The sequence below is a fragment of the Elgaria multicarinata genome, chromosome 9 (assembly GCF_023053635.1).
Source record: "Elgaria multicarinata webbii isolate HBS135686 ecotype San Diego chromosome 9, rElgMul1.1.pri, whole genome shotgun sequence".
NCBI lineage: Eukaryota > Metazoa > Chordata > Lepidosauria > Squamata > Anguidae > Elgaria > Elgaria multicarinata.
In genome coordinates this window covers 3,865,693-3,888,245 of record NC_086179.1, presented here as the reverse complement: position 1 = coordinate 3,888,245, position 22,553 = coordinate 3,865,693, and the positions used below count along the sequence as shown (strand labels likewise).

The following is a 22,553-nucleotide window of genomic DNA, read 5'->3' as shown; positions in this document are numbered from 1 at the left end:
ATCTAAAGCTTGGGGATTTCGGACCCTTTCAATGGTATTAAAGAGAAAATCCCCTTGCTCACAACTTGGGCCGGGGAGGGGGGGTGTATCTGGGACTGCTGTTCCCCTGACGTTACAGCCGTAGCCTCCTCACATGGAGAGGAAGCAAAGGGTGGGCACAGACCCCCCAGGGACATCTACCAAATCCCGTGAGGTCCTGGTTCCTCTCTATTCAGCCCCGGTTAGGCCTCATCTAGAGTATTGCATCCAGTTCTGGGCTCCACAATTCAAGAAGGACGCAGACAAGCTGGAGCGTGTTCAGAGGAGGGCAACCAGGATGATCAGGGGTCTGGAAACAAAGTCCTAGGAGGAGAGACTGAAAGAACTGGGCATGTTTAGCCTGGAGAAGAGAAGATGGAGGGCAGACATGAGAGCACTCTTCAAGTACTTGAAAGTTTGTCAAACAAAGGAGGGTCAGGATCTCTTCTCGATCCTCCCAGAGTACAGGACACGGAATAACAGGCTCAAGTTAAAGGAAACCAGATCCCAGCTGGACATCAGGAAAAACTTTATTATTTATTTTATTTATTTATTTATTACATTTCTATACCGCCCAATAGCCGGAGCTCTCTGGGCGGTTCACAAAAAAAACTTCCTGACTGTTAGAGCAGTACAACAGTGGAATCAGTTGCCTGGTGAGGTTGTGGCCTCTCCCACACTAGAGGCCTTCAAGAGGCAGCTGGACAACCATCTGTCAGGGATGCATTCGGGTGGATTCCTGCATTGAGCAGGGGGTTGGACTGATGGCCTTGTAGGCCCCTTCCAACTCTGCTATTCTATGATTCTATGATTCCTACACAGTGAAGGAATGATAACCGCGGCAGAGCACGCTGCCTCTGAGGCCTGGTCCAGAACGGCAGCTCGTTCAGGACATGGCTGGTTGATTACAGACCGAAGCCAGCTTTAGGGAACGTATCCTGCCAGCCTGAAAAACGCTTGGCCAGTTGCCAGTCTCTTTTCTCGGCAGAATCTCAAGTGCTGCCTCTTACCTTTAAGAGCCGATACCAGTGTTTGCCAACCCAGTGCACTCCAGATGTGTCGGACTTCAATGCCTATCATCCCCAGAGACTGCACCATCTTGGGAAAGGTTGGCCTACACAGTTTGAGATCTAGGTAGCTCAAAGGCCACCTCGATAGTCTGCATGCATCTGCCTCGTGCCACGATCATTGTTGGAGGTCCTTCTGCCGTCAAAGCTTGGTTTTATGCATATTTTTTGCTGAGTTGTTATCCGTGTGTACCAAGACATAACCCTTTTGGAATTGTTGTAGATCACAAGCTGAATAGGAGCCAACAGTGCAATATGGCTGCAAGAAAGGCAAATGCTATGTTGGGCTGCATTAATAGAAGTATAGCTTCCAAATCGCGTGAGGTCCTGGTTCCTCTCTATTCGGCCCTGGTTAGGCCTCATCTAGAGTATTGTGTCCAGTTCTGGGCTCCACAATTCAAGAAGGATGCAGACAAGCTGGAGCGTGTTCAGAGGAGGGCAACCAGGATGATCAGGGGTCTGGAAACAAAGCCCTATGAAGAGAGACTGAAAGAACTGGGCCTGTTTAGCCTGGAGAAGAGAAGATAGAGGGGAGACATGATAGCACTCTTCAAATACTTGAAAGGTTGTCACACAGAGGAGGGCCAGGATCTCTTCTCGATCCTCCCAGAGTGCAGGACACAGAATAACAGGCTAAAGTTAAAGGAAGCCAGATTCCTGCCGGACATCAGGAAAAACTTCCTGACTGTTAGAGCAGCACGACAATGGAACCAGTTACCTAGGGAAGTGGTGGGCTCTCCCACACTAGAGGCGTTCAAGAGGCAGCTGTACAGCCACCTGTCAGGGATGCTTTAGGGTGGATTCCTGCATTGAGCAGGGGTTTGGACTTGTAGGCCCCTTCTACCTCTGCTATTCTATGATTCTATGAAGACTAGAACCCTATCCAGAAGGATCATGACTTGGTACAGACCGACAACACTTCAGGGAAAAACACGGACAAGCAGGGAGCCATTACTCTGATTTTCATCAGCCAACCAAGCAGTCTAGATGTGATCAGTCGGTTGTGTCTTCTAACCAGACAAGCTGGCATCTGTCATGATCACCATTCATGATGGAATCTGCAAGCTGATCTCCCTGGTGAGACAGTCATTGTCCATCCACTGAAGCAGAGCATCCTTCAACGTTGCTTTTATTTGCATTCACTGGTTCTCCTCTCTGACTATCTGATTCTGAAAAGGCATGAGAAACCATTGGAGGGGCCTGGTGTGGAATCTGGACCACTTGGCCACTTCATCACTATCCCCAGAAATTGCACAAGGACCATGAGTCCACCTGAGAAGAGGAGTGGACCTGATGTGTCAACTTGTTCATCTGGTTTTGCTTGTCTGCCGACATGCGGAATTGTTCACGTCCAGTTGAACTCTCAGGTGCTCCAGAATTTGCAACGGTTGTAGGCACTTCTTTTCTTGACTCACCACGAAACCACGACCTTTTTGGCATTCCAGTGTGAGCTGGACTTCCCAAAGACCCTGGAGCTCAGAGCTGGACCAAATCAAGATGTCTAAATAGGAGCAAAGGTACATTCCCTGCAGCCAAAAGCATGCCACTTTGTGAACACCCAAGGAGCTGATGTGAGGCTGAACAGTAGGCCTTGTACTAGATATGCTTGTTGCCATAAGCAAAACATTAGGTTTTTTTTCTGTCAGATGGGTGGATTGGGGTATGTAAATAGGCCTCTGAGAGGTCCAATGACTACGATCTGATTCTCCAGGGTGGACACAGCATATTTGTGTGTTTCCATCTGGAGATGCTTTTCTGAAAATTTGTTGAGTCACTTTAGATCTAATGTAGTCTGCACTTCCACATTCTTTTTTAGAAACAAGAAAATCCTGGAACAGACCCCGGAGCACCTCTGGGCATGTGGGACTGGTTCTGTGGCGGCTATGTCTAACATATCTTGGTTTGCGGCTATCATATGTCGGTATAGTCCATGGTTGTGTGAGCCCTTGGTATGCAATATGAAGGACATAGTCTCCTACAGCCAAGGATGTGCCAGGCTGCATGGCTTTGGAGCATGGCTTCTTGTTGCCTTTGGAGAGGGAGGAAGAGGCTGCAGAAAGAGCTGGACTCTTTCCAATGGTTTACAGCAAACTTCCCCAACCTGGGGCCCTCCATTTGTGTCAGACGCAAATTTCCAACATTGACAGCCAGCATGAGCCAGCAGGTTGAGAAAAACTGGTTTAGAACAGGGCCACTTGGATCACCATTTATTCATAGTTCTACTGAAGAAAGCCCTTCAGGTGTTCCAAGGGGACTGTTGAGTCTTGGGATCCTTGCCATAAGAAGAAGGGCTTTTCTCTTTGTTTTTGCTCTCCATCAGAACAGGCTCCAGAGAATCAACATAGAGCTTTCAGGCTGAGAACGCTCACCATTCTTGACCAAAAACCGGCCTTGTGGTGAGATACTGCACCGGGCTACGACATTGGTGGCCACGGCCTTGGTTCTGGAGTTAGCTGAACCACTTCCAGGGACGAGTCTGAGAGAAAAGCTTGTGGCAAAGACAATTTCTTCAGACCATCCTTGGCACTTCTAAGGATGTTTGGGTCCGCCTAGGCAATTTCCGATGTCCAAATGGGTACCAGGAGCAAAGATCGAGTTACTGATAGATGGTCTCAACGGCCTTGGAGAGGACATGCAAAGCTTTCGCCTGGATGTCCTGTGTCTTCCCTTGAAAGCTCCCCCTCGCAGTACAGAGAGCAGAGACTACTGAGTGCCCTGAGAAAGAAGCAGGACTTGGTCTTCCCATCGTATTACCCTGAAAACCTGCCCAATGTGCCCAAGTAGGCAACTGGGCAGTTGGTGGAGCTGCCATGCACGTATGCTAGCATGGACTGTCAAATGGACCTTTGGAGGCTGGCTTCTGGGATTAGAAATTAGTGCCAGAACTATGAAATCTCTGGTTGAGGACCTACACCTGGACACCATGCTAGAGAGTTTACGGTTTCTCCTGTGGCATTTATTTGTGCCTCTACATTTTGTAGTCTTTGAGGGATTGGTTTGACCTACGACTTGTCCATGAGGTTTCTAGGCCCATGACCTCCTCTGCCACTAAGGTCAAGGATTCCGGTCCTGCCTGGTTCCCTTTCAATTCGGGAGAGGGCCGGGAAGACTCCTTAAAAGAAGCCCTCCCCATCTCCTACCCCTTTGCTGTTATCCGGTCATGGTCCGGATCCGCCTCAAACTGGCCGTCTTGGGCAGCATCCAGGCCAAAAGCTGTAGCGTCTCCTGTGGGTGCACACCCTGGTTTGTATCCAACCCCTTCCACCACGCCTGGAGGAAAGGGCACAACTGTGCAGCACTAGGAGCAACCTGCCTCTAACCCCTGGAAGAAAAGGCGGGGGGGGGGGGAGGCAATGGAAAGTATATCTCCATTTCCTGCATGCCTTGCCCTGGGAAAAGGTGTGCTAGGAAAGGCGAGGAAGGACGGGGCGGGGAAAATAAATGGCAGCGAATGCTGCGGTTTGTGTATGGCTGCTTTCTCTCTTCCCCTAGGCTGGCCCCTCCTCATTACGTGGCCTGGCCTAGCCCTGGGGAAAAGGCTGGCTGCAAATGGCTTGGCAAATGAATGCCCTCTTACTTCAGGGAAGCAAGCAGAGAGCTGCCGGTCACCAATACCGGTTGGTCACCAGTACACCTAGGGGTGACTACATTTACACCAACTTTAAAATCACTCCACTGGCTGCCAATTAGTTTCCGGGCGAAGTACAAAGTGTTGGTTATCACCTTTAAAGCCCGACATGGTTTGTGTCCAGGTTACCTGCGGGATCGCCTTCTCCCATACAGTCCGCCCCGCACACTCAGGTCCTCTGGGAAGAATTTACTAAAGTCAGCCAAAACTAGGCTGACAACCGTTACCCAGAGGACCTTCTCTTCTGCCGCTCCCAGACTGTGGAATGGCCTGCCGGAAGAGATCCGCCAACTCAACAGTCTTGTCGAATTCAAGAAGGCTATAAAGACGGATCTCTTCCGGCAGGCCTACCCAGTTGAATTTTAAGATGTCTGGTTGTTATTTTAATAATGTATTAGTTTTATATGTTTTAATCAGTTTTATGTATTTTATAATATTTTTGCTGTCCCTGTCTCGATCCAGAGGGAGAGGCGGGTAATAAATATATTATTATTATTATTATTATTATTATTATTATTATTATTATTATTATTATTGGCCCAGACGCAGAGAGCCCCATCACATGGCCGCTGCTTGTCTATGCTGCCTGGGGAAAGGTCGGTACGGGCTCTCAGCGTCCTCATTCTGCTACTCTCTACCTCAGTGGGCCTAACTGAGGGGACCTCTTCCCTAAACCACTGAAGGGCTTACCCCTGACTAGGACATGTCAGGGAAAGAGAAGAAAAATCTGAAAAGGAAAGAATTTTTTTTAAAAAAAGAAATGCCATAAAACACCCTCTCCCACAACCTTTTGCCCTAAATATCAGCAGGCTTTAAGGAGCTTCACTGATGTCCTCCTACCTGGGTGCTGGGCAGAGAAGGCCTGGGGAGGTTGGCGGAGGAACCCTCACGAGAAGAAGTCAAATCATCAGCTCTGCTGGCTTGTCTGACTCATAGAATCATAGAATAGTAGAGTTGGAAGGGTCCTAAAAGGCCATCAAGTCCAATCCCCTGCTCGATGCAGGAATCCACCCTAAAGCATCCCTTTAGGGTGGATGAAGCCTTCCTGCCCTTCTTCAGAGAACTGGGCTAACCCTAGATAAAAGCGAAGGAAGCCAGCAGGACCCCAATATTGACAGGAATAACTCACCTCCACCGCTGATCTACCTCTTGGATGTATAAGGCAGAGGTTTATGAGTGAAGTGAATTCAGAGATTGCTGCAGGGTAATTCTGAACAGGCTTTTAAGAGGCTGCAAGGCTTTTCATGATCGAGAGTCTTTCTCAAAACCTTTTTGGAAGTCGCAGCAGTGAATGTCTTTTAGGAGGTTTTTTAGGAAGTTTTAAAAATGTATACTCTGTTTTTAATCAGTATTCATGTATTTTATACTTGCTGCCTCGATCAAAATGGAGAGGCGAATAAGAAATAAAATTATTATTATTATTATTATTATTATTATTATTATTATTATTATTATTATTATTAGTCTACAATATCAACCCTATCTTGTTGGACATTCTCAAAATAATCTATAATTCTGGTGAGGCAGGATTTCCTGTTGCAGAAGCCATGCTGATTCTCCTTCAGCAAGACTTGTTCTTCCATGTGTTTAAGAATTCTAGCTTTAATAATACTTCTTACCCATTTAACCTGGGGCAGAGGTTAAGTTGACAGCTCCATCCAGTTCCTCCTTAGATGCCTTTTAAATCACTGGCGTTACGCTGGCTAACCTCCAATCCTCTGCTATGGAGGTGGGTTGAAAATGACAAATTGTGTATGCTTGTTAAAAGAGTCATAATTTTACATGAGTTTTTTTTTTTAAAGAAAGCCTTAAAACTCCCTGAAAGCAATGTTTGACAAACTAGAAGGATTACCCTATGAGTTTCCCAGTGGCACAGGACTCGATGGCGCTTTGACCAGATTCAGTCGTGCTCGTCTTCTCTTCCACTGGGTAAGGAATTAACTTCAAGAAACATGGAAAAGTGTAGCAAATCAAGCAATTCTTATAATTAGGGACTATAAAGACTGAAAGATGCAAGGAATAACAGAGAGATCTGCTCGGGGGAAGTCCCACTCGGTACTCAAAACACATTGCAAAGGCTAGCAAGAGTCCCTGAGGGCAAGCTAGTCACTCTGAGCTAAAGGCCACTTGGCCAACGTCATGGCCAACCAAAGAGGTTTATGGATCCCCACGACCTCCGTGCAGCAGTGACTGCCCCATAGCTGCTTCTTCCTCTCATTCCAGAATCTGCAATGCGGTGTGTGTGTGTGTGTGTGTGTGTGTTCAAGTGGTGGAAATATGCTGCTTCTTTCCTGCACGCTCCCAGCGCAGCTGTTTACTGGCTATGGATTACTGCAGTCACATGATCCGCTTTCCAGCAAAGCCAAGCTGTCCCTGGGACTGAGAAGGTCACTGGGAGATATGGGGCTTGGAAGAGAGAGAGAGAATCATAGAATAGCAGAGTTGGAAGGGGCCTACAAGGCCATCGAGTCCAACCCCTGCTCAATGCAGGAATCCACCCTAAAGCATCCCTGACAGATGGCTGTCCAGCTGCCTCTTGAAAGCCTCTAGTGTGGGAGAGGCCACCACCTCCCTAGGGAACTGATTCCATTGTTGTACTGCTCTAACAGTCACGAAGTTTTTCCTGATGTCCAGCTAGAATCTGGCTTCCTTTAACTTGAGCCCGTTATTCCGTGTCCTGCACTCTGGGAGGATCGAGAAGACCGTCCTCTGTGTGCAGGCAGGCAGGCAGGCGGGCGGGTGCTACTCTCCACACTGCACCAGAGGGCAGCCCAAAGGGAAGCTCTGTTCCTGGTACCACGTTCAAGCCAGCCAGCGCATTCATCTCCTTAGCCGGCCGTTCCACCAAGGGCCAAAGCAAGGAAGGGCCTGCGGGATCAGCCAGCTTCTCTCCACCCCATTCATGTGCCGAGTTGCACTCAAGAGCCACGGGAAGGGAGGCGATGGGCGAGGAGAATCCCTCACGGAGAACTGAGATTGCAGACCCGCGGTGCGTGCCAAGCGCTCTCTTTAATCGGTGCCGGGCCTTCCTCAAATCCCAGCTGAATACGGCTTGGGCAGGAAGCACCAAGGCCATCCCAGGCAGCATTAAAGGGTAGCGCAAGCAGGGTGGGGCACGACAACAAGGCTTCCCTGGGTAAAACGCAGAATGGAGATCTCCAAGGCACAGCCAAACATCTGTCCCTGACCTTCCTGCAGCTCGTCTCTCAGCACAAACCGCTGGAACGATAATCTCCCCTCTGTGCGGGAGCCAGAGAACGGATGGCTGATGCATTATAAATGACCCACCCAAACCATCCTGCACGGCCGGCTGCTGGTGCTGCTGAAAATGGGTTCGCAAAACGCAGCCTGCAATCGAGGCAGCTTTTCCCAGGTGCAAACGCCTCATTCACAGGCTGGGATCCTTCCCCGTGCCTTTCTCCTTCTGCAGCTGGTGCCGTGGGCCATGGCCTCCCCTGCCCGGTTAGGAAAGAGCTGCCCAACCATACTTTAAGCCAGGAGTGGGGGAGGAACCTCAGGCCCACGGGCCAAATCCGGCCCACCCGGGTTCTCCAGATGGCCCCGCCCCCTTTCCCCATCCACCGACCGCTTCGTGGTTTCTTAACTTGTGTGCGGTTTCGTCTCCATTCTAAAAGGTTGACACGAGGCCTCCCCTAAGGGCAGGAAGTGCTTTAAATGACAATATGATGGGATTTTGGGCCCGCCCCTTTTGCCTCTGGCCCCGCCCACCCCGAGAGCCTCTCCAAAACAGAATTTGGCCCCTGGGCTGAAAGAGGTTTCCCATCTCTGCTTTAAACGGTAGAGGATCTCAAACGCACTCGGTGAAAGAGGACAAGGAACCCCGTCTCACGCAGCCCGAAAAACAGGGCTTGACTCAACGCACAGGGCCAGTCCGTGCTGTTAACGCTGCTCCTGCCAAACTGGATGTCTGCTGTTGGAGGGCCTTGCACCCCTTCTAAGTTGACGTTCTTCAGGACCGAGAGCAGGACTGCATGCTGGCTGTGATTCTGAAGCCCACAGAACGCAGTACCGGGCACAGAATTCAGCATCCCAAGTTTCTCAACTTTCCGTTAAAATAAGTAGGGGGAAAGAGCAAGTTTCTAGCCCTGATGTTTCTGAAAATATGCTTGAAAAGATGTAAGCCATGCAGTGGCTGAATGAGTATGTCCAGTGGCTGAGGCTGCTGTGCAGAGGCTTCTTGGATGCGCAAAATCAAGATCATAGAATCATAGAATAGCAGAGTGGGAAGGGGCCTTCAAGGCCATCGAGTCCAACCCCCTGCTCAATGCAGGAATCCACCCTAAAGCATCCCTGACAGACGGCTGTCCGGCTGCCTCTCAAAGGCCTCTAGTGTGGGAGAGCCCACAACCTCCCTAGGCTATGGGTTCCATTGTCGCAAGTTAGATCATGCAAGTTAGGAAAAAATGCAGAAGTAGGCACAGTAACTGGAAATTCCTCAAGTTTGCTTCGTGAGGCTTAATTAATTAGTTGCGTGAAGCGCCATTTTTGGCACAAAAGTGGGATGCAAATTTAGTAAGAAGATGGAGCAAGGGATGCAAGAGCAGGGAACTTCAAGGCCTAACCCAGCTGCGCTGTCACTTGTCCCACAAGGAGATGAGACGGTGATCCGGCGCATTCCACCAACCCTGCTGAAATACGTATTTTTTTCCTCTTCCTTCCCCATCCCTTTTTCCTTGCATGCCGTGTCTCTTTTAGACTGTAAACCTGCGGGCAGGGACTCTTTTGTTTACTGGTCGTTCCTAAGCCACTCTGGAAGGCTTCCCTGGCTGAGGAGTGGAATGAGAATGCTTTATAAATAATAAAAAGGTATTTCTTCCATCCACGCTTCTGGAAGGCGGGGTGGGGTGGGGTGGAGCTATGGAGGGGACGAAAGCCCCATCATATGAGTGTGAGAATCATAGAATCATAGAATAGCAGAGTTGGAAGGGGCCTACAAGGCCATCGAGTCCAACCCTTGCTCAATGCAGGAATCTACCCTAAAGCATCCCTGACAGATGGCCGTCTAGCTGCCTCTTGAAGGCCTCTAGCGTGGGAGAGCCCACAACCTCCCTAGGGAACTGATTCCATTGTCGTACTGCTCTAACAGTCAGGACGTTTCTCCTGATGTCCAGCTGGAATCTGGCTTCCTTTAACTTGAGTCCGTTATTCCGTGTCCTGCACTCTGGGAGGATCGAGAAGAGATCCTGGCCCTCCTCTGTGTGACAACCTTTCAAGTATTTGAAGAGTGCTCTCATGTCTCCCCTCCATCTTCTCTTCTCCAGGCTAAACATGCCCAGTTCTTTCAGTCTCTCTTCTTACGGCTTTGTTTCCAACATTCTCACTCCGCCACCATCCTAGCTTCTATTTTTTCACTAGGCACTCTGCCCGCCTGCTTTCAAGCTTAACTCCGCAGCCCTCCTTGCTGGGAAACCGTGTTTGTTTTTAAAAGAAAGCGGAGATTCTCATGATGCCAAGATCTCGGTGTGTGCGCATGATGGGGGAGCCAGAACCTGAGGAGGGGACAGAGCACGGTGACAGAGTGGGTGCTTTACATGAAGAAAGCCCCAGGTTTAATCCTCGGTGTCTGCAGTTAAAGGGTCTTAGGAAGAGGGCTGGTCAAAGAGCCATGCCTGCAAGAGCTGCTGCCGGTCAGAACAGGCGGCACTGGGCTAGAAGGGCGAACAAGCGGACGCACAGCAAGGCAGCTTGGGACGTTCAGAATTCGTTCTGCAAAACCATCGCCCAAAAGCACTCGTCGAAGTGGAAGAGGAGCAGCTTTTCAGCCTCCGGAGATGGTTCAAACCTCTAAGCTCCTTTGCGGGTTTCACGTTCGCTAAGGCCCAAAATGGCTGCCAGCTTCTCCTCCTATGACACGGGCCGCGATTCCTTGGCGCAGTGCAGAAGACAGCATATTGAAGCGGCGGTGAGCACCAGAGGACGGCCATCTATTCCTTTAAATGCAACGCTAATGCCTTGTAATCAGCTTTAATTTTTAAACAGACCCCGGTCCCTCCTGTCCATTTCTCCCTAATTCGGGCCTCGTGGAAGGTAAGACGGCCCTGCGCTTTAAAAAGGCCATGACGCCATCGCCCGTGACAGCTGGGGGGGTGGCGGCGGGGGGGGAGGGAGGGACAGACTCCACGGCCCGATAATGGGAGAGGATGTCAGGACTCCCAGCAGGGAAGGAACGGAACAGAGGGGCGGAGGGAGGCGGCTGCAAACGTGTCCAAGAGCTGGAAGACACCAAGGGCAACATGCAGACATTGAGCATTTCTGTAGCTTGTGCTACAGCACCGAGTCTGGTGCTGGCTGGGGGATTATGGGAGCTGCAGTCCGACGCGTCTGGTGGGCACCAGGAGGAGGAAGGCTGAGCTAGCGCTTCAGAGGGTCAAAGCACTCCACTTCGTAAACACCGTAAAGGCAGCCGGCAGGGAGGGGTTGTGGCTCAGTGTGACAGAACACCTGCTTTGCACGCAGAAGGCCCCAGCTTTGACACACACACCCCATATCTCCAGGTGGGGCAGGGAAAGAATCCTGCCTGAAAGCATTCAGAGCTGCTGCCAGTCAGTGTCGACCCTACTGATCCAGCTGGGATTCAGCAACTCCCTACATCCCGGAAATGATCACCATTTACATGGCAAGTGAGGAACCAGCGCGTAGAGCGCGTGGCTTGCCCAAGGCCGTTTAGGCAAGCTCGTGGCAGAAGCAAGATTTCTCCAGCCCCACTGTGGTGGGACTATGTCCCGGGGCTGGAGGAAAAGGCTTGGGCTTCCCAGCCCTGGCTGGTCAACAGGAACCTACTCGACAGGCCCAGCCGGTCTTCTGCCCCACTGAGTACCCTGGAGGAGTGCAACACTGCCTCCAGCGGCCCCGTGGCAGGCCGAAGAAGAGCACGTGCCGTTCCCGCTGGCAAGGATTAGTGCCCAGGAGCGATTTAGGACAGCGAGCGAACGACGCGGCGTGGCAGAGACGGGGATTTGCAGCAAGCCGCGTTCCCCTTGCAGAGGGAAGCGGAGGCTGCTTGGGCCCTGGCCGCACCGGACAAAAGCCCCGCAAAGACAAGGGGCCCGATAAAGCGAGCCTTGGAGGCCGTTAAAGATGCCAAATAGCACGCTTGGCTTTCGCTGCCAGTGTGGGAAGGGGGGGCTAACTGCGCGTTGCTCCCTTGTCCCCCCCACCACCACCTAAAGGCTCCAGAGTTAATCTTCCCAGGCGGTCCTGAAAGCCGTGTTGAGAGAGAGGGAGGGAAGAGGGAGGGAGGAAGAGATGACCACAGGATAGATCACTCAAAAAAGCGACTTTCTTCTCTATTTCTGGAACTAATAGCTAGGAACCTGACCTGTCGATAATAATAATAATAAAAAAGGTTCTAGTCCTCATGGCTGTGAAGCCATGGCTGCTAAAATCTCCGTAGCCAGAAAAGTGGCTGAGTCAGGTTTCCAGCAAGTGTGAGTTGGGGCTGGCATAGCTTAATAGCGACACTGGAATTATACAAAACAACAACAGGAGCAATTATGCAATCGAGGAGGAATTAGCACATTCACCCAATTTATGGCGTTCATGCAGGCTGCAGAATCTAGCCTTTTCTTTTCTTTTTTTTACTGCAGAATTTGGAATAACTAGGTGCAGAGTTTCATCTTTCCCAGTGCGGGAGTACAACTCAGCCCTGCTCAAGGCCACCTCCCCTAAAGAGCGACGTTTGCCAAGGTGCAGCTAAGGAATATGATTTTAACGGTGGGGCAAAGCGCGTAAATGGGTGATGGCAGGAAGCACGCCTCCACGGAATAACCACTGCTGAGCCTTGTAATCTGGGATCAACAATTCATCTGGTGCCAGCAGGGAGAAGAGAGACTGTAAAAGAAGCCACGACAGGACCGGTTGGCAAAGAGCCGGTTGGCAAAGACGAAGCCAACCAGCTCTTCCACAATGGAGCCACCCAACGGCGCCCCCCACCCCATCTGGGTCCTCTGCCACTGACTCTCTGCCTAACAGGGCGTGGAGGGGGGAGGAGGAGAGAGAACTTCAGCCTGACTCCACCAGCTAGTGAAAACATGGAAAATAGAAATATGGCTATTTTTTTTGCAGGACAGAATAGTAGGTTTACAGAACATCGACAAAGCTCTTGCTAAGAAGTGAAGCCCGGTTCGGAGAATGTGTAACAGGATGATTTAACGAGCCCATTTGGTTGAATCAAATCTAGGGCAAAAAATGAATTGGCTGGTTAATACCATTGCCTGCTAAGACTCTTCTGCCCCGCTTTCGCCCAGCAAATGTGACCAATCGCGTTGTTTAGCCCTTAATCTGCCATGCCGGCCAAGTTCCACGCTGCCGAGGCCACGGCGATTGGCCACCCTGGATAGCTGACGTGCTTATAACCGGGCAGATCGCTCCTCGGAAACCGGGAGAAAAGCCGGAGAAGTTAAAAACCCAAATGCAAGATCCCAAGAGACAGACGCAGGTGCTCAGCGTTGCACTGTGCAGGTTCCTCAGATGGGAGATAGAAAAAGCACGGCTGCATTGTTCCAAAAAGGGAAAGAGATCGTCCGGTTATATAAGAACACTAAAAACGGCACGGTGCTTCCAAGAACTCCCCCACGGCTTAGCCGGAGGCGCAGGCCTTTAATACCTCCAGAGGTTAGAGCGACTTACAGGTGAGAGGAAAGGGCGAAGGGGATGGCAAAGGCGCAAGGCAGGGCTGCAGGGCAGGAAAGACCCAGCAAAGCAAGCGTTGCTTCCTCCGAGGCTGGAGTCGGGCTGGGGGGGGGGTCGATTGACCAGTCAAGCATCGGTCAAACATGGTCAAATAATGGTCAAATATCGTTTGAAAGCATTCACTTTTATTACAAGCAACAAAAAAGATACTTTAATCATCTACAGATTTGATGCTCACGTGAATTACAAAAAACAAAGGAGTCAAACTGTTATTCAGAAACAATGCACAATTTTTTGAAAGTCGAAAATGATTCTAGAGCCCGAGTCCCGTCTCTCACAGGAACTTTACAGCCAGGTCACACGGTAGGGACATGCCCCGTTTCTTCCAGCCAGCCAAACGCGAGTCCTGGGCGCTCCTCGGCCACCCGGGGCCGCCCGCATCCCCGTTTGGAGACGCTTGCCGTTCTGGCGGGTGGCCAGCCGGGTTTGCTCCAGGGCTAGGGGCCAAGCGGCTGCCGACCCGTGCCCTTGCTCGCAAGCGATGCCACGATCACATGGGCAAGCAGCCACCGACACGTGGGCATTCCTGGGATATTTGACAGTATCTGACCACAGTCAAATAACAGGTTGCGAACGGACAATCTCTGACCGGCAGGCCAATCCCACAGCCAGTCCTGACGGGAACAGAAGCCTCTCGGACAGAAACCCACCCACCCCTGCGTCTCTGAACGAGCCAGGAAGAATGGCCCGGGCGACAGGGCTGGCAGCTCTCTGCCCACCCACCTTGATCTTTAGTTTAAAAGGGATGCCAAGGTGCTCTCTGTGCCGCTTCCTACAGGCCAGATGATGTAGGAGTGTGTCAGTGGGATGCCCCAGCTGAGGCTCACGGGGTCAGCAGGGGCTTCGCTCCCCACTTCCTCAGGGGCAACAGGAGCTGCAATAATTAGATGCAAGGTGTCAGGGCAGTGGGGATGTGTGCAGCACAGAAGCTAAGACCTGCCCTGCTGGATCAGACTACAGGTGGGTCCCTCTAGTCCGGCACTCTGCCTCCAACGCTGGACAGCTGGATACCTCCAGGGAGTCAACAGCTCTGCTCTGGCGCTTGTACCCCGTTAGCACGACTTTTGGCTCAGGGTCTGACTGATGGCCGTAATTTGGGAGGGGTGGGTGTGGGTGTGGGAGTATTTGCCCCAGGTCAGACTAGCCGAGGAAGAAAGCATGACATCAGTTCTTCAGCAACGGCAACGGCTCATTCTTGGCTCCCGTGCGGGTGGGATTAGCTCCCTATACAGCTCTAAATGGATCGGGCCCACCTTTCCCATATCAACCCATAAGTGGGGCTGGGGATGCCATGCTCAAAGGGGCCGTGCAGTGGGGGGATTCTTGCAGGAGCCTCCATCCCCCTCAATGGATGCCCTTAAAACCTCTTGGCCAAGGACGTCTTCTATTGGGCCAGGCTGAAGCAGCTGCTTAGTGCAGCCTCTCCCAAGCTGGTGACCTCCGGATGTATTGGACTATGACTCCCATGTTTCTAGCTGGATTATGGGAACGGTAGTCCAACTCATATTGAGGAGCACAAGGTTGAGGAATAGCCCTAGATCTGTTTGCGTCGCTGGGGTGTTTCAGCGTCACACATTTTGGGTATATAGCTGAGCGTATGTTAAATGACTTGTTTACCAACTGCGAGGCGGCCTGAGCTCTTGGGAGCGGAGCAGAAGCGCAGTAATGAAGCAAACAAACAGATACGTCCATTTCTATGGTTATTGCCTTCTCTGGGGATGGAGCACACGACACAACTGAGTAGATAGCAGAACGCAGCTTAGGGCAACACCACGCGGGCAGTCCTAGGAAACTGCCTTGGACTAAGTCAGCCCGTTCACTGGTCCACCTAGACCAAAGGCAAGCAGTATCTACTAGTAGATCTCTGGGTGATTTGCAGTACGTCTCCAAGGCTTTCTGACCCACCCAATACTTCAACGGAAACATGTAAAAAGGCAAGGAAAAAAATCTCTAGAATTGTGCTAATTGCTTGTATCTCAGCCTCGGTATTCCTCATCTGTAAAATGGGAGTAGGGCTAATCGGTTGCTTTTGACCAAGTTTCGGTTCGGCTCTGCTGACCCAGTTTTAGAGTGCCGTCATAGAACCCCTGTTCTCTGGTAACTCACATGCCGATTTGTACAGACTCCATTTCACGGGGTGAAAAAGGTAACTGAACCTGAACAATCGAGCCACCATTTTGTGTCTGGCTCTGGATGGTCATCCTCAGTAATAATAAAAAAAAGATCCTGCAGGCCTGAAGTTTGCCCACCTCGAAACTAGACCAGCACTGACTACTCGGAGAGGAAGGGGCTCTCGGGCAGAGGTCTTTCCCATCCCTACTACCTGACCCTTTTTTTTAGTAGAGACGTTGGGGGTCTGCATGCATAATCTGTGTTCCACCACTGAGCACTGGATCCTCCCGAGGCTCAAAGGCCACATTCGCAATCGCTTCACATGTAAGCTAACAAAGCAGAGGGCTATAAACACAGCAGTGCCCCAGCTTGCACTTCCTGTACTCAGAGAGCTCCCCTCACCCACCCCGGCCGAAATCAGGTACTGATTTCCTTTCGAGACACGGAACGGCCAAACAGGTAGATTTAAATTCCCTTGCTGGGAATCTCCTTCTTTGGTTACGAAATGGGCCAGTGGGACTTTGCGCCCCAATCGTCAGTCCAAGAGGGTTTACACGGAGGGGAATCAGGAAGAAACGCAATGACGTATCTGTATCTGCCTACCGTTCGCATCTTGAACCCCGGTGAGCGCGCCGACGGCTGCTGCAGTTTCACCAGACAAGACAATTTGCCCTCCGCCTTGGAGCGTGGCTTCCGCAAGGGTGGCCACGGCATGGGCGGCGGCTTCACTGCAAGAAAAAAAAAAAGGCCACAACGTGAAAAGGGAACGCCCAGGGTGGGATACGTGCTTTGCATGCAGCAGGGCTGGAAAAGGGCCCCCGTTTGCAGAAGCCTAGAGAGCTGCCATCTGAGTAGACCAGCCTCCCCAACCCTCCATATGTGTTGGAATATTATTCCTGGCACACCTGGGGCATGCTGGCAGTCCAACTCAGCTGGAGGGCACCAGGTTAGGGAAGGCTGGAGTACTGTAGGCAACAATCAGCAAGATAAACCAACTTTCCGGCTCAGTTTAAAGGCGCCTCTTTGTATCCTTAAAGATGCATCTCGAAATGGGAGAATGAGAGCAGCAGTCACTGAGCTCATAGTAATCATAGAATCATAGAATCATAGAATCATAGAATAGCAGAGTTGGAAGGGTCCTACAAGGCCATCGAGTCCAACCCCCTGCTCAATGCAGGAATCCTGAGCTTAGAAGGTACCATGTCGGAGAGGTTGCAACGGAGGCCCAGGGAGAGATAGGAGAGAGGTGGGCTGGGGAGTCTTGAGGCAGTATCCAATGGTACCCCTACACAGAGTAGACCCACTGAAGTTGACGTAGGACTATCACTGGATACTGCTCCTGAGAAACTTAGGCCTAATCTACAGCAGGCAAGATATTGCACTATGGAAGCGGTATGAAAGCGGTATATAAAAGGCAGGAGCCACACGACGGCTTTACAGTGGTATTGAAGCGCACTGACAACTGTTGGGGCCACTTGAGAAAGACCATGTACAGCTTTCATAATGCTATATCCTGCTTGCTGGAGATTAGGCCATAGTGTCCATACGCCGTCTAGGACCGACAGAAAGGATTCAGACAAGCACAGCAAAATGGATAAAACGTTGGCCGGGGGTGGGTGGGGTGGGATCCTGCTGCAGGAACTGGGTAAAATGCAACGTAAGTCCTGGTTAGAATAGATCCGTTGAAATGAATGGGGCTTAAAAACAGTCATGACTAACTTAAGTCCCATTAGTTTTAATGGGTCTACTCTAAGCAGGACTTACGTTGCATTTTACCCTCAGTTTCTTTTTTTCGAAGCGTAGGCTGCGGCAGGGGTGGGGTGCACAAGCGTCCCCCACCCACCCACCCACCCACCCCAGAAAGAATAAACGCCTTTTCTCTCCCGGCTGCATGTGCCGCCCTCCCAGCTCTGCCCAAGCTGACTACAGTTAGCCACCATCTCTCTCTCTCTCTCTCTCTCTCTCTCTCTCTCTCTCTCTCTCTCTCTCTCTCCCTCTGTCAGCACTTGAGCCAGCTCAGGGACTCGTTAGCAGAACCTCGGGGGACACCATTAACCTGCTACCATCAGAACGAGGATGGAGCGAGGGAGGGCTGGGTTTTCCCCATAGTGAAGCTGCTCTTCCTGACGAAATCCTGCGCTGCTGCAGCTGCTGTTGAAAAGCTGGGGGTCAACTTTGCAAACCACCAACAAGGCAGTTATTAAATATTCCAGGTTGGTGGCAGTGGGGGGGGGGGGCGCAGCTGGGCACCCCATGATTTCCCCTCCACCCCAGTCCCAGCCATTGTGTTCATTTGGATCCTGCAGTCGCCCGCGTGCAAAAGGAAGGCTGCTCACATGGGAACCAGACAGGCACCCCGCCTTGGCTGTGGCCACCTTTGTTTTCATAACAGGATGGCAGCAGCGACAGCCAAGAGCTTGGGTTGGAAGCCGGGACGTTCCCAGTCCAAAGCTCAGCTCTCAAAGTGGGTGTCGGCAAGCTATTTTCTCTCAGCCCTCCCCTGCAACATGGGGACATTAACAGTGGGCGGCTTCACAAGGCTGTGGCTCCCTAAAAGAACTCTAAAAGTGAATGCGAAGCGTGACTCCATCCAGGATGGAGACGCGGGTCATAATGAGATGCTGCAGTACGACAATGGAACCAGTTGCCTGGTGAGGTTGTGGGCTCTCCCACACTAGAGGCCTTCAAGAGGCAGCTGGACAACCCTCTGTCAGGGATGCTTTAGGGTGGATTCCTGCATTGAGCAGGGGGTTGGACTGGATGGCCTTGTAGGCCCCTTCCAACTCTGCTATTCTATGATTCTATGATCCTCTGTTTCTGCCCTGCGCTGACAAACCAGGCATCCTACACCTCAAGCAGCTTTCCCAACCTGCTGTTTTGGACCACAACTCCTATCATCCCCAGGCCAGCATTGCCAATTACCATGCCATAGTCCAGTAGGGACTAGCAGGGGGTTGGACTCGATGGCCTTGTAGGCCCCTTCCGACTCTGCTATTCTATGATTCTATGCTTCCGCCTCAATGACTCAAGGCCCTGAAGCCGATGGGCTGTTCAAAGCCTAGCACAGTTGCCCAGCTGGAGAGAGAACCCTGGTCCACATTGGAGAAGGGCTTGCCCGCTGCTGCTGCAAGTGCTTCCACTCTTTTTTGGTGCCTGTCGATCACCCCTGGTTCTTTGCCCTGACACTGTGTTTTCTCTCTCTCTCTCTCAGCATTATTACCTAGGGTGACCCTATGAAAAGGAGGACAGGGCTCCTGTAACTTTAACACTTGCATAGAAAAGGGAATTTCAGCAGGTGTCATTTGTATGCATGTTGCACCTGGTGAAATCCCCTCTTCATCACAACAGTTAAAGCTGCAGGAGCTATACTAGAGTGACCAGATTTTAAAGAGGGCAGGGCACCTGCAGCTTGAACTGTTGTGATGACCAGGGAATTTCACCCGGAGCTGCATGCGTAACAATGACACCTGCTGAAATTCCCTTTTCAATACAACTGTTAAAGATACAGGAGCCTTGTCCTCCTTTTCATAGGGCCACCCTATTATCACCACACGTGCCTGTTAAAAGAGCCATCACATTTAAGAGAACAAGGACTTAAAAGGACAGATGTGGGGGGTGCATGATGGGCATTATTGCAAAATTGGCAGGAGAACTGGAAGGAACCAGAGGTAATGCTGGTCCTCAGGCTAAATGGGCTGCAAATATTTACAATGTCTCACCACACACACACAGCTGGGAATGTCCTATGGAATGTCCCACTGCAATCTCTCAGAATAAGAGAGAACCTCCCCACTTGGCAACGCCGTTCATGTTTGGGCAGCACGGGCATGTCAAGGAGGAGGGCCTTCTCTGCCGTGGCACCCCGGCTGTGGAACGAGCTCCCCAGAGAGGTCCGCCTGGCGTCTACACTGTACTCCTTTCGTCGCCAGCTGAAGACCTTTTTATTCTCTCAGCATTTTAACACTTAATTTTAACTTAAATTTAAACTTTGCTGTTTTAATTCTGTATTTTAACCTATATCGATTTTTGCTGTGTGGTTTTAATCCTGGTTGTGCTTTTCATATTGTATTTTGTATTCGTGTTTTTAAATTGTTGGTTGTTTTTATGCTTTTCGTGGTTTTGATTTTTGTGAACCGCCCGGAGAGTTTCGGCTATTGGGCGGTATAAAAATGTAATAAATAAATAAATAAATAAATAAGGTGTTAATAATTGAATTGATACTTGAAAAATTATGTAGTAGGGATAAAGAAATGGTCAACATTTCCTGTAGTGTAGCTGGAATAAGGGTTTAAACCCTAACCCTAACCCAGTCCTACCAGGGTGTTTCTGTGTGGGCCAGTGTCAACAGCAAAATCCCGACCTAGTGGCAGTTCATCTGAGAACGGAACATTTCAACTTGCAGGAGGCAATCATTCTGAAATTTAACTTCTCCTTGGCTAAAACTGGACCTTAGACGTGAATGACATGTACTTTGATTTCCGCCAAGGGTGAGAAGCGGAGCATAAAAATGCATCACAATATTGGTAATCTGACAGCAGAGTCAAGTGTTTCATTTTTGACCATTCAGAACCAAAATTCTAAATCCCTCGTGGTTAATACAGATGCTTGGTTTGCCCACCACAAACATTCCAGTTAGATCCTTAAGTTTTCTTAAGCACAGTGAGTAGTGCAAGACGTTCAGTCGGTACAACCCTATATTAACAAACACGGGGAAAATATATTGTGCTTTGCTTCAGAACTGTAGAGCTCTCTAAAGAAAAAAAGTCAGTCCCTTAAAAATGTAGAATCATAGAATAGCAGAGTTGGAAGGGGCCTACAAGGCCATCGAGTCCAACCCCCTGCTCAATGCAGGAATCCACCCTAAAGCTGACTTATTTGGTAACGTACAGGCTGACTTATTTGGTCTCTTGGATTGTAATTAGCTTCGCTGCTGCCAAACGATACTGGGTTTTTTTGGCTAAGATACCCTAGTTGAGATTCCAGGAATGTTTTGGACAGTTTCCGCTATTTCCTACAATGTAAAGCAGTTCTTGCTTCTTTTCCAAGTCGTTTTGGAGAGTGTGGATAGCAAGGAATTCCCTCCCCTCGGGAGAATGCAGAGGCGAAGTGGCTCAAACCTGGCCCCCAGCCCGAGGTTCAAAGGATGCCTCCCGACCCCACACCCTCCTGCCAGCTGCTCCCAGGACGATTCTTCCTCCACGTACCTGTTGAGCGCCATGGTGACCGTCGCGCCTTGCTGCATCTCTTGTGACGCTGCCACTGCAGCTTCTGCCAGAGATGCCACCGCCTGCGTGGCTTCTGAGGCCTGGGTTGTTTGGATCGTCATTTCCCCGCCTTGTAGCGTTGCCCAGTTCTGTTCCACCTGGTTGGATGGAGAGGATGAGGCAAACATTGGCTCAGTTCGGACAACACGTTAGTCAACACAGCGAGGAAACTCCACTCCACGGTTGAGTTTCTAAGGGGTGCTGCCCACACAACATGTTCTAACTCCAGCATTGTGTGACTGTGGGGTACCGCAGAGCTGAGTAAAATCCATCGTGACGTTTGATGGACAGTTCCTCCACCAGTCCTCTTGATGGTATCCCATCAGCCATTGCTGCAAAAACAAACAAACCCCAAAACGCCCAATCCCGCCGGCTCTCCTAGAAGGGCACTCACTCCTTTCGCCGATCTTGCCAGGGAAATTTGCACCCAGTGGGAAAAGTCAACTCAACACAATGGAAAACTCCATGAAGCCCGACACAACACACAACACTACAGTTGTGCGGGGACTCTCCTCTGCACAGCGTGGATATTCTGCGTGGGGTGTTTTCCAAAAAAACTCCACTGTTGCATAGAGTTTCTCCCCCAGACAACCCGTTTCTCAACGGTGGCGTAAAAACTCCACCGTGGAGTTCTAAAACCACCGTTGACTAACGAGTTGTCCGAACTGAGCCATTAAAGAACTTCTACTGTCTCTCAAGAAACTATTCTTGGAGCCCTTCTCGCGTTAAGGTTTCAAAGTCTCGCCAGCGCCCTCTCAAGTCTCTCCTAGGGCTAAAAACAAGCACAAACATCGATGGCAGATGAAAACACCCACCATGACCTAAAAGTGGTACCCAAGGAGGCTGTACCATCATTTGTGTGCGTGTGACATATCATTCTGGCATGCAGACTTCAGGAAACAAGAGAGAAGAAATCTCTAATCCGGGCTACGATATGCCTTCCCTATACAGCGACGTTATCTTGCGCTGCCTCGGTGCCTGGTCTATTTGGTGAGGTTGCTGGAAGTCCAGTCCGGACATAGAATCATAGAATATAGCAGAGTTGGAAGGGGCCTACAAGGCCATCGAGTCCAACCCCTGCTTAATGCAGGAATCCACCCTAAATCATCCCTGACAGAGGGTTGTCCAACTGCCTCTTGGAGGCCTCTAGAGTGGGAGAGCCCACAACCTCCCTGGGTAACTGGTTCCATTGTTGTACTGCTCTAACAGTCAGGAAGTTTTTCCTGATGTCCAGCTGAACTCTGGCTTCCTTTAACTTGAGCCCGTTATTCCGTGTCCAGCACTCTGGGAGGATCGAGAAGAGATCCACTGCCTTTCTAGTGGGTGGTTTAAAGCAGCTTTCCACAACCAGGTGCCCTCTAGATAAATGACGCCATTGCTCTGAGGATGGTGGAAGTTGCAGTCAGACGTATCTGGAAGGCTGCGGATTGGGGGAGGCTGCTCCAAAGCATAAAATGGGACATGCGCCTATCCAGCCGTGTAGAGAAACCACCTTGCAATGACTTCAGGTCCGTGCTACTTGTTAGCAAAGGCACCCTCGGCTGTGGGCATCTTCTCGAGAAGGCTATTTTAACACATCAGGAATCGCTTCCTTCATCAGACGATCCACCTGCCATGCGCAAAGGGCGCAGGGTTCCTAAGAGGAGTGCTCACAGCTCAGGGGAAGAGCAGAGGTTCAAACCCTGGTATCTCCTGCTCAAAAGGGTTTTGGGCAACAGGAAAAGACTTCTCGGCCAAAGATTTTGGAAAACT

At 50.6% G+C, this 22,553-nt stretch overlaps 1 protein-coding gene across 3 annotated transcripts in view; it reads right to left on the bottom strand.

The window, feature by feature from the left end:
* NRF1 (nuclear respiratory factor 1) overlaps positions 1-22,553 on the bottom strand; it is a 91,352-nt gene that overhangs the window by 7,094 nt on the left and 61,705 nt on the right. For 2 of the 3 annotated variants that reach the window (XM_063134618.1, XM_063134620.1), the window contains exons 9-10: positions 20,742-20,899; positions 16,141-16,265 (exon numbers count right to left, since the gene is read on the bottom strand). In XM_063134618.1, the coding sequence (XP_062990688.1) occupies positions 16,141-16,265; positions 20,742-20,899 (283 nt within the window). Of the gene's footprint in view, positions 1-13,530; positions 14,300-16,140; positions 16,266-20,741; positions 20,900-22,553 lie in introns of those variants that run through there. The other variant, XM_063134619.1, reaches the window with a different exon arrangement.